This window comes from Homarus americanus, unplaced genomic scaffold (assembly GCF_018991925.1).
Source record: "Homarus americanus isolate GMGI-L3 unplaced genomic scaffold, GMGI_Hamer_2.0 scaffold4060, whole genome shotgun sequence".
Classification (NCBI taxonomy): domain Eukaryota; kingdom Metazoa; phylum Arthropoda; class Malacostraca; order Decapoda; family Nephropidae; genus Homarus; species Homarus americanus.
The window spans coordinates 6,499,940-6,512,650 of NW_024746161.1; the positions used below are offsets into that span (position 1 = coordinate 6,499,940).

At 40.0% G+C, this 12,711-nt stretch overlaps 1 protein-coding gene across 1 annotated transcript in view; it reads right to left on the bottom strand.

Annotated features, from left to right (window-relative positions):
• Positions 1-12,711, bottom strand: part of LOC121879119 (amyloid-beta-like protein) — a 132,444-nt gene that overhangs the window by 12,622 nt on the left and 107,111 nt on the right. Inside the window, exons 3-4 of the mRNA XM_042385692.1 lie at positions 5,228-5,354; positions 1,975-2,321 (exon numbers count right to left, since the gene is read on the bottom strand). Coding sequence (XP_042241626.1) covers positions 1,975-2,321; positions 5,228-5,354 — 474 coding nt within the window. The remainder of the gene's footprint in view (positions 1-1,974; positions 2,322-5,227; positions 5,355-12,711) is intronic.

Genomic DNA, 12,711 nt, shown 5'->3' on the forward strand with positions numbered 1-12,711 from the left:
CTCTCTCTCCAAATTTTAATTCTTCACATCTCTTATACAGTATCACCAAAGTACAGTACTGTACAATATATTTTACCCAGTGCCAGATCATATTGTTTAATCCAGTGTTTTCCAAACTGTGGGGCATGTAACGGTTGCTGGGGGCCACAGCCTTTTGGTACTGAAGGCTGTTCTGCAAGATGTCATCAGCATTGTTAACTAGCTATACAAAAATAATTCCATTTAATAAAAGGTACTTTGCAAAGTTGTGTGAAGATATGGGCAGGATACACCGCTCTGCCACATTATTGAGAGCTGTACTGGTTTTCAAATGCAACAGTACTGTACTTCAGGTGTTTGAACTAAGAAACTAAACTGGAATCTTCCTTAATGAAAATAATACTAACAGCAATGCACATATTTTGTTAAATACAATATTTCAATTAGAAATTTGCCTAAGGTATTTGGTGGGCCTTATGTAAAAAATGGAGCCATTTCATTAGATCAACAAATGGTCCTCAAACCAATAATCTGACCCACTAGTACAGCAAAGTTAATGGGTTTGTGAGAAAACTACAATTATGGAAAATAAATCTAGAAAATAATGTTTTAACATGTTTCCTACCATAGAAAAAAAAATCATAGAAAGGAAATGGAAGTCAATAATGAATTATTTACAGCAGTTTTTATTTTGTTATTTTATTTTAAAGATATAAGGGTCTCAAAACTTGAATGGATAAATAATCCATTTGCTGTAAAACAATGTCACACTGTCTATGGATTGACAACATCTGAACAAGAATAACTCATGTACAGTATGTCAGTAAGGATTTTTTAGAAACGGTACAGTACTGTAATGTATTTGATTCGGAAAATCTTTCTAAATATTTGCTGCACATCAAAAAGAATTACTGTACTGTATCCCATCTTATCAGAAAAGACGTGAACGTTCTTCTACATTTGTGACAACATACTTGTACAACACAAGATTTTCTGCTGCTGTTGTCATGAAGACAAAGAACCGCTCTTGTGTGATAATAGAAAACGAAATGCAAGTCATTATTTCATCAGTGACTCAGTGACACAAGCAGCTTTGTGCTGAAAAGCAAGCTCAGACATGGCAAATAAAAGTAGGAAATTAGTTTTACAATAAATTGTTTTATAAATAAAATAACTATATTCAACAATTCAAAGTTTTTGTTGATACTTATAAAATAAATTATAAATGGGTAAAGAATTAGTTTATTTTGCTGTTATCACTTACTAAAATAATTTTATTGTAGATGGGAAGATGGGGGCAATGGAATCTTTGATGAGTTAAGGGGTGCCACTATTTACATTTTGAAAAACAATGGTCTACTCCAGTCACTTTCAAAACTATCCTACACCAAAGTCTTTGTGCCATCCAATTAAGTCAATATTTAGACCACAACTAAACTGACTAATAATGCATATACGTACTATTATGTGCCTGGAACATGATTTACAACCACCAACAGTATTTTGATGATGATAAGCTTGCTGGAATGTGCATTTATCACCATTCTAATTTCTGTGACAACTGATTTGACTACCTTATGAACTCACAATTCAAAATTTCCTCTTAGTAACAAAATTCTTTTAAATTCCCCTAAACACAGTATACATTTGATGTAAGTTTATTATAAGTACAGCACAAAGTAGGTTTTAAAATTAAAGGACACATCATGGTTCAGTTGGTAATGCTTCAAGACTTCCATGGCTAGAAAGGCTTTGAAGGATGTTTTGTAAATGGTGTGCACAAAGCCAGTCAACACTGTCATGTCAAAGGATGAAACAATTAACCCTTTTTGCACATTTAATACTTACAAGTCAGTAAGGGACAGCATAGGGGCAGTGAGCTTTAATATTACCAGTACAGGTACTTAATATCACAAAGATAGTCTGAATAAAGCTAAGGTGGTTGGAATATCTGTAAAGCATACTACAACCCCTGTTCCTATTTCTGTACTGTACCTGAGAAGTTGTTGTGGTGGCCAGCTTTGGTGTGGGAGTGACTGAGATGGGCTGGTGAGCACGGCGGTCCATCTGAGGGAGAGCGACGGGTTCCTCTACTTCCATAGGCCGGGCCTTTCCATGACCCTTGTAGTTCTTTGGGCAGCACACAAATTCAACACCAGAGAAGACATCAATGCCACAAGGTAGGAGCATGGCAAAGGACTTGAGGGTCATTCTGCGAGTACCACATGCTCGGTCAGCAGTGCTATTCCAGCGATCAAACTCCCAACAGCGAGATTGGTTGTGGATGTGATCAAAGAGGCAACCTTCTGGTACCAGCAAAGCATCGGATTGGAAAGACCCTTCTGGAATAAAATGTCTTAAGGTCACTTAAAAAACATAGAAAATGAACCCTGAAGTCATAAAAAATAAAACACATCTGTACTTCTTTATGAAAGCCTTAAGTTGCTGCTAATGATTCTCTCTATAACTCATTTGTATTACACTGTACACTAAATCTTCAGTATGCTAGGAGGCAGCATGAATAAAACTGCACACAGCCTTCGAATGTTGTGATATTTGGCAACAGCTAGCCGTTGTTTACAAATCAAACATGTCGGTTTTCCAATCATTTCAACAAAAAGAGTACGTACAAGATTTTCCACTTTTTCTGTACCACACGACACTCATCATTAATTGTTCTTTTCTTTGATAACATGATTATGGGCTCAAAAGTAAAAACAATGGACACTGCATCCAACATTTGCAACGCTCCAACTGCCTTGAGCTACTAGGCAGGATTAGTACCCATGTGACTGCCCAAGCGAGAGCCCGCTACATCAGAGCTATCACGCCTAATACCAGTATGCAACACGCTTAGAACCACAATTTACCATTAAAACTATCTCTAATTGTACTTTCATTGGTGCTGCTGCACTGAGTATTTTAGTCTAGCAAACACCAGACGATTTTATTCAGCTGAAGGAAACCCCAACTAGTCAAAGGGCTAACAACCCATTTAGCAAGTCGTCACTCTAGCACCAGATACATACTGGACAGAGTTTCACAAAACATCCTACAAGCACTTGCCTTTGAACAGACTCAATAGAATAGATAAGGGGCAATAGACTAAACGAGTATTATCTGATAAAAATAGTCTTTACTTTTTACTTTAAGTGCTACTGTCTTAGGCTCTTAGCTGCCAGCGGGTGCAGCTGGAGCAGCCAGTGGGGAGTGGGCCGCATGTTTGACACCCCTGATCTAAACAGTACAGTACTGTAAATTTATTTATGCATATACAGTACTAATGTTCTCTATGTCCACATATACACAGTACTGTACTGTCTATTATGTAAAAATTTACACACGTTTGGTCAGGTTATATAAACCCATGTTGACATCTTCAATAAAGTTTTTTATAACTTTGTTGGAGAGCATGGCAACAATTTCTTACAATGACACATCTTTTATAATGAAATTTAAATTCCCTGGTCAAGTGAATTAAAAACTACCAAACAATGAGCTCTAAGGGTATAAACAATACTGTACATGCTATTGCCGGTAATTAATACAGAATGTCCGGGTCACGTACGTCTGACTTACGAACTTCTGCCGATACAAACAAGGTCCCATAAAGTTAAACTTTAAATATACAATACAGTATACTGTATGTCACACATCCAAACAAGTTTGCTTAATATATAACAATGATGTGCACTGCATAGAGTGACATCACAATGCAGGAGTCCAGTATCTCTCTTGTATCTACAGGTATTAACTATTTTTTCCTGTAAAAAAATCTAATTACATAGTCTATAAATAAATATTATGTAAATAATGTACTAACTGAACACATTAAGTATATATTGTCATGTAATCCTACTTTTCATGTACATACTGCTTATTGTGTACAGTACAGTATACTGCTCTTGAAGAGATATTCAACTCATTCGAGTCTTTGCACTGTGAGGTGCTCATGGAAACCATATGAATGTAGAAACCTTGGTAAGAATATTGATCTGATATGTGACTTATGCTGAGACACCCAAGACTTGGGCCAGAATACAGTTAAGATGACAAATGACTGCTTGTTTTCTACCTAAAACATTAAGACTTTGCTAACATTTTAATCAAACAATCAGACAAGGTTAAAAAATTACAAAAATAAAAAATTGTAGTTCAAATCTATAAGCTCCAGACACTCATAAGACTAGGGTTTCAACAAGAAGTCACCCATCTAATAATATTAGTTCACAGCCTAACAGTTTCCCCATTCTTTTCCCTCAAAAAATTAAAGGAACGCAAGTTTTTCATGAAGTCTTGGTCTGTTCCATGATGGCCAGACAGTAGTACAGTACTGTAGATGACAAGCATTCATGTAAAGTTTGATAAGGTTGTGGAATGTCCTAAATGCCATACCATCACCTGATGTTCTAGTTCCTAAAGATCTGGAATCACGATACCATATACATAATTACTGCAATGTATGTTAGGAAGTTCAGCTCCTCTAATATACAGTATGTATGTACAGTACAGTATGTATGTGTGTGTGTCTCATATTCCAAATCCATAGACGATGTTATCATCAACAGTGATGTTAATATTGTAAAATTAATAAAGTTAAATTACATCATGAACTTGAAGAAACATAGTTTGAGACCAAAACTAAATACAATTCTACAATATTAGAGGCTGTATCTGGCAGTTTAGATTGGCTGCCCTTTCATCCACCTTGGGAAGTAATTAAATTAAAGAGTAACTGCCACTCTTAACACAACAAACACAAGTTGAGTAACTCATAAGTCCACAGAATAACCCTGGAAGGCCAAACAATGTTGTAACTTAAAAAGCCAACTTGATTGTATTGAAAATGTTATAGGATTTATTTTATTAGACCTACTAAGTACAGTTCTAAAATACTGTACTTGTTTAGCAAGAAAGCTCTTTCAACCAATTGGAAACTCAATGATGCACAGGAACCCCAGTACAGTACGTATACAGTATTAAAATTGTAGAAACTGTTCCAATCATATCAGTCACGTCCACAGGAAACCAAGTGACTGACTTAGAAGGATGAGACAAGTAACTAACTCCATAGGCTAATCATTACTCGTAAAACATGATCCATTATTCAAATTACACCCAAGTTCCCATTCAATGTCAGGTAGACAAGGAGAAGAAGGCACTTGCCAACAAATCTACCCAAGCTAAGAATCAATAAAAGATGTGCGCTGGATCAATACAGTGATGAAACTCAGGAACTATGACTCACCCAGACAACGGTAAGGCTTGACCCAGGCTGCAGCTTTGCACTTAGCATGACCAACACGGCAGAAGTTGGGCACTTTGTAATAGTGCGATGACTCAACGATGTTGGTGATGTCACGATCTGGATAAACCTGCAACAAAAAAATACTAACATTAGAAAATTTTCAAAATAACATCTGGAAAGGTTTATACTATTTGATGAAGACTTGCTTATAAATACAGCATTGGCATCTGTAGCAGTATAACAACAACAATAATCTAACATTTTACTTAAGGGAGAGGAGGAGGAGAGCTGATGCTGATGATAATGGCAATGATAGTCATGTCCCGAGTGGTTCATTAAACTGCATGCGGCCATGTCAAGTAATTGAGACTCTACAGCATTGTGATGAGTTTTGAGTGGAATGAATTAACATGAATGTGTAGACGATCACACTTAGGTGAATAATTTAACATGCAACTACAGTACCTGCTATGTACAAGACAAAAATGACTAAAATTGGGGAAAGACAAAGCATATTTTATGGTAGTCACCTGACATGACAGACAGCCAACGGTAAACTAGTTGATTTTGACAGTAGCTGTTTAGGAGTGGTCATTATCCCAGCTCTACTTATATTAAATTCTATATAACATGAAAACTAATATCGGGGTACTAAATGACATAATAAGAAAGCTGTACTAATAAAACCGAGAATACACACGTTTCTGGTGTAGTAATTAACAGCAAGGCAAAAAAAAAACAGTGGCTTGAAGCCATAACCTACAACCAGTTTTAGACAATGATGGAGCGTCATGGTGCATTATGAGTAAAATAAGTGTCGGGACTTGGCCAGTCATAACGTGTGTGTGTGTGTGTGTGTGTGTGTGTGTGTGTCAAAATTATTGTCAAAGATGAACAGAACTTCCTGGAAAGTATAAAACCATCAATGTCCACCAACTGGCGAAGGAACTGAGGATTTTTCGAATTTAATTTTAACTTGATGTAGTGAATCTGAAAGACAGCTGCTTCAGAATGTTCAGTTTTTTCAGCGTATAGACTCTGGATGATCAAAGGCGACGGGAAAAAACGTCATAATTAATTTCACACCAAGACTCAACATCCACACACCAATTAAGGCTGTATCGTCTTCATGGTTTGATTGTATCACGCAAAAATTTTTGTGTTTAGCGTTAAAAGTCTTAAAATTAGTCTTCTATCGAATAAGAATGGCTGGGCAGCGATACTGTACAAGGAACAAATTGTGAATGGTATACCTGGATACAGTACACAATGAGCTCTCAGACTGCCTCTTGTTCAAATTTCAAGAAAAAACAAAATCTAGCCTAAACAGCTCTAATTTTTTATTGTTTTATGAGTGGATTATTACAAAGACTATTTAGGTTTGTGAAGATGGGAATTTAGGTTCCTGCTCTGAGGTCACATTCGGAGCGCTTGGGGTCGTATTCCCTTGCCTGAATTATGCGTAATGTATTAATAAATTATATTGTGTAAATAGTAGGTGTATAGTAGTCATTTTCAGTTTAACTGGTGAAAGAAATGAATGAAAAGTAAGTGTGTTATAATTATAATCTTCTTTCCATCATTTTATTAATTCACATTATTACCATATCCACGGTGTCCTCACGCACATGCAGCCGAGTTCGCTGACTTACAGTGGTTCTGAATTTTGTACACTAAAAGCACTGGCTGGAAGGGATGACGTTAACTAGAGTGTATGAGGTGTGTGGCTGGGCAGTGGCAATGTAACCAAGGACACCAAGGTCAGCCCACCACGCCTCTCTATCAGTGGTCGTAAAGCTGACATTTTATGGCCTATTCTCGCCTCGCTTATACCACCTACTGTTAACTACTGATAACTTTTACTACAGGTCTTATGATTTATATGACTACAGCTAACCTTTATAGAGATTTGTAGGACTATAAAATCTTAAGCCCTTGTATATGTCCAATGTAAACATGTCAATAACAACTAGTTTACTATTGAGCGGGCAATATCAATTAACATTTCATCAAGTGGGAAAGAAGCAGAAGCCATTATTACCACAAAGGATTTAAGAGACTTTTTTTTTAGATTGCTCCCCCCCCCCGAGGGGGCTAGTTTATTGGGCACCCCCTTACATCCTGTGCAAGGTGAAGCGCAGAAACGTTTACATTGCCCAACAGGGAAGTATGCGGAGTTCATGCTTGCCTTTATGACTCGTGCATTAAGGGAGTAAAAGCCTGAAGGGTAATGGGTTTTGTCAGCAAGTTACATAAGTGACAGAATGGTGAGTGTGTGGGGGGAAAATTCCCGGTACAATTTATCTGTTTATGGCAAAGCATGGCAAGTCCCTAATAATGTCAAGTGCCAGGCCATAGGCATTGACAATATGTCTGTAGAAGGGGACATGGGTCAAAGGTCAAACTGGTCCCAGCCTTTACTTTATGAACGTTACGAGGTTCATTAAACGACACCACGTCAACACCGGTCACCCATTAAACAAATATAGTGATAACCAAGAAATGTTACCCCCCTCAACCTTTACTCAGTGTCCACATATTGGCTACACCAAATTTCTCGGAACAGTTACATGGTTTTGAAATATTTGTGGAAATAATGGAACAGTAAATGTGACGCACTTGATTCGGAGTCATGATTTACCCCCGCCTCCCTCACCCATTTCATTTTCCGGGTGTTGAGCAAGTGAGAGTCCCGGCTGTTACGTCACGGCTCGTCGTCATGACAACCGTTTGTTTGGTCCACTGCGCCTCCCTCCCTCCTTCCTGCCTTCCTTTCCCCTCCCTCCTGGCTCCCACCATTCTGCCTCCGTGTCGCACTCCTCTCTCACTCGCCTCCTCCAGAACGTTAATCGACTTCTACCTCACACAAACCGACTCCCTCCTCATGTCGCTACTGGACTACTCAAATTAGACAAAACTGTACTCTTAATGAAAATATCCCGCCAATAATTACTGATCGGTTGTTTTATGAACATATGTGTCTGCCTCACGCTGTGTTCATCATGTAGACTCGGTCTTTACTCACGTTACAACCTGGGTCGGCCTCAGCAATAGCTCAGCAGTGCTCAGTTTTGGTCAGAACTGGACGGTCAAAATCACAGGTCATAAACCCACGCTAGGAAACACATGGGTTGGTCCCTGGCAGTATGGAGGGGATATTGATCTAATGTGTGACGTTTCATCTTTGTGTGTAATCTTATTCACTGTGTTTCATCTTTACTCAATAACTCGATTCTCTCTTCACTTCCTTCACAACACTCACTATACCGGACTTTCAACACCTCACCATCACTGTTTCCGAGTGCCTCATCGCCCGGGTTGGGTCACTGTTTCACTGACCCAGCCTGGGTGACCATTAGTGGCCCCGGAACAGCCCGAGAAATAAGACACGTGTATGACAGACCCGAAGTTGCCTGTCGCGGACCCAACCAACAAACAAAGATTGACACCATTAGTTTTTTGGGATAATAGTGATCATTATTGTGTGTTTACCTGTACTTGTTCTCGGAGCAAGCTAACTACTGTGTTAGCAACAAGAGATGCCCTAGCGATAAAAAAAAATGTCCTCTACCAATGCCATCCCCCCTCTCCCACCCCCCCTGCCTACTACTACATTACGCTCTCCCATTACCTAAATTTGCCCACAAAAGCCTCAATCAAATGTGATTTACCAGCCAGTGCAACACCCACCATTCACCTCCCCTCTGTCCCCACACACACACACACACATCCTCACCACTCAACCCTTGCAGCTATATCCCATCATAAACACCCACACCACTCACACCCCTCCCATTTACACCCCTCACCACTCAAACACCCTCCCATTTACACCCACACCACTCAAAACACCCTCCCATTTACACCACACCCTCCCATTTACACACCACTCAAAACACCCTCCCATTTACACCCACACCACACACCACACCTCCCCCCCCTCCCCACACACACAGGCTAACAGTTGAAACTTCCTAAATCTCTCCCTAATGTTTGGACACACTGGATGACCCATTCTGAAGGCCCCCCAACTCGTCGTCACTCACACACACCAATTTTCTCCACGGGGCAAAAATTCTGCTTAACAGTTTAATACGGAGAAAAAAAAATAAAAGAGGTTAGGTTAGGGTTTAAGGTATGGTTGAGGCGTCAGGCTGTTAAGTTAGGTCAGGTTAGGTTGTAAAGCATGGTCTAACTCTTAAACTACAGGCGTTAAGTTGGTTGAGCTCATCTTAAGACAGGTTTAGGGGTGAGGTACAGGGGATCAAGTTGGGTCAAATTCAGTACTACTAAACCAGACGAGGTTAGGTTAGGTTTTACTTGAGATGTAGTAAAGTGACTGCGACCATCAACAATCACTTCCTATATAATAAATGCTAAAAGACCCACCGCTGGGCTACCTCTGTCCCGTTCCTTCTCAGTTCACATCAACTCACATTACTTTACCCCCCCCCCCCAAACACGCAGTCTTTGGTGGACACAATATCTCAAGTTACACAAGTTTTCACTGATCTCTCTCTCCCATACACACACACACGCAGTATAATAGCTCTGTGTGTGTGTGTGTGTGTGTGTGTTTTATATTAATAATAATATGATACTTAACTGATTCATTGTTATTTTTATTAGGCCTACTATTACCGTAAATAAATAGCCCCATTAACACCCAGACATTGTCATACGGATTCGGAAAATCCTCCAAGTTTATCCCATTTAAAATTATATACAGCTTATAATACACCCATTCATATCAAGAAAAAAAACTAAACTAATAACAACAACCAATTTCTGGGTCCATTAAGTGTAGTTACTCAGGCGTTATGGGACGGCGCATAATTAGTTTAACGCCGCTAATGCCTTTACGATACCAGGATAAATAATACCAAGTTTCAAAACAATTCCCATCCTATTAAGGTGAATGAACGCCCACACACCAGGTCTGGGGGCGGCGTACACACACACACACACACACACACACACACACACACACACACACACACACACACACACACACACACACACACACACACACACACACACACACACACACGGCTTTTGTTAAACCACCAATGTATGTAATAAGTCATTTATGTCCAATGTATATTTTCAGCCTTCGGGCTGCAGAACTTTTTCAATAAACCGTTAATTATTATTATTATTATTATTATTATTATTATTATACACACACACACGACCGTGAACGTGTAGAAATATAATATAAAGGCGAACAAAATTAATGATTCTGAACGCACGGTACATGCGAACGTAGCTACAGGTTTCTCAAGTGGGACAACAGGCTATAGAAAACGCAAAAGCCTTAACTTAAAACCACCTCACCCAGGCTGGCGGGGGGGGGGGTAGGGAGATGAGAGGGAGGGAGGTGAGAGGGAGGGAGGTGAGAGGGAGGGAGGGTAGAGGAAGAGGAGGGCAGCACAAAAACCAGTGACTTTCTCTTTGGTGCCCAGAGGAGTGAAGACGATGACGTAACCATCTGTTAAATTCGACGATAATTCCCACTAACAGAGACGAATTAGAGATATTTAATGAAGGTGTGAGACGACAATAACAGGACGTAAACCTAACATGATGGTGGTACTTCGTTATCAGGTAAGATGGAACGTGGCGTCATTTTATGGTTAGTGGCGTGGCCGACACATCTGGTTAAGTGAGTATACGAGGCCGCTGCACCACCAGACACAGCTAACCACGCAGTTTTTATTTTTTTCTTCAACAACACGACAATAACAAATATTCGTACGGTATTGGAATGTTGTGTGTGTGTGGGGAAGTGTGTGTGTGGGGGTGTGTGTGTGTGGGGGGAGTGTGTGTGTGGGGGTGTGTGTGTGTGTTTGGGGGAGTGTGTGTTTGTTTAGGGGGGTTGGACCAGACGAGACCTTGGCATAATCCGGGCGAGAACCTGACGAGGACGACTGCCGCAGTAGACTGTGTGATCCCTAACGAGTATCTCCGGTATAACCTGTCACACGCGGCTACACCATCTACCTAACACAACCTCTCTCTCTCTCTCTCAGGAAGGAAGGAAGGAAAGCGATACGAAAACAGTAATCAACTAAAAAGAAAGGACAAAAGATCAAAAATATATATATATGAAGGGAGGGAGAGAGGGAGGAGAGGAAGGAGAGAGAGAGAGAGAGGCGAGGAGGAAAGCTTTCAGTGAACCCTGGTAATCTCGTCTTAACCATTTCATTTCTTGGGAGCTGCTGATGAGAGACAGTTCCCAGAGATTTACTACAACAATTCCACAATAATCCCTTCACCAATGTGTGTATTACAGTAGTGACGCAGTGTGGCTGAGGGAGGAGTGCAGGGTGTGGTGCGGTGTGACTGGAGGGAGGGGGGTGGTGCGGAGGGTGTAGAGGTGGTGTGGTGGTGAAATATATAAAGCGGGTTGGGTGGAGGGTGCGCAAAAACAATAGCAACGACATACACACGCCGAAGTAAATATGGTTGTGTTAAGATCTTTATTGTAGTTACAGACAGGAGGACACTTTGGTATATTACTGATTAATGGATTCGTTCATTTACTACAGCGAGGAAAGTTTTGGGGGATCTGCGGAGGACAATATTATCACGTCCTTAGGCCTAATAAAGGAGGACACCCCCCCCCCTCCCTCCGGCCATCATCCTCCTAACTCCAGGTCTCTCTCTCTCTCTCTCTCTCTCTCTCTCTCTCTCTCGCCATTAGTTACCGCCTTGACGAAAAGATCCACACAATGTATAAATTAAGTTTAGAGAAGATCCACACAAATGTTAATAGGGGGAAAATATCCACAAAGCCTACCGTTCATTTGAGGTTTGAACATCCACACAACGAAGTTAACACACAACACACCGTCACGTAATTATGAAACACACCTGCCCAATCGTTCACTGACTCCATGGTATTAAGAAACTGTTCACCTTTGCTCTACACGTTTTCCTATAGTGAGGGAACTCTTCTTCTTCTTCTGCTCATTATCCAACTAGTCTACAGTAGTATATCAAAGGTCAATACAAATCGGAACGTGTGAAGATTATTGCCCCTATTCCCAAAAAACTTATTGTATCTGACGATTAATATACCCTAAAGCTATCTGAGGGAAGTTAAGGTTAAGTTAGGTCAGGTTAGGTTGTCCAAGTGGGAAGTAATCCATGATCACGTAACCACCACCCCCCCAAAAAAAAAATCAATCAGGCTGTTTCACGGTATTTTTTACCTTAAACGTGACCTATCTTGACCGAAATTGAATGGGTTTCAAATTGCCCGTTATTCTACCAACTGAACTAACCTACTCGGCTAGTTGAAGAGCTTGTAGTGAGGGCTACTAATTCTAACCTTGACATAATTCCTCCTTCGCCCCCTCCCCACCTCTGCAAAAAATACCTCCCCTTGGTCATTTTTTCAACTCCATCTCCCAAGTTTCATAAAAATACAAAAAAAAAATCAACTAAATAAACTAATAAAAAAGGAACTGGAATTAAAT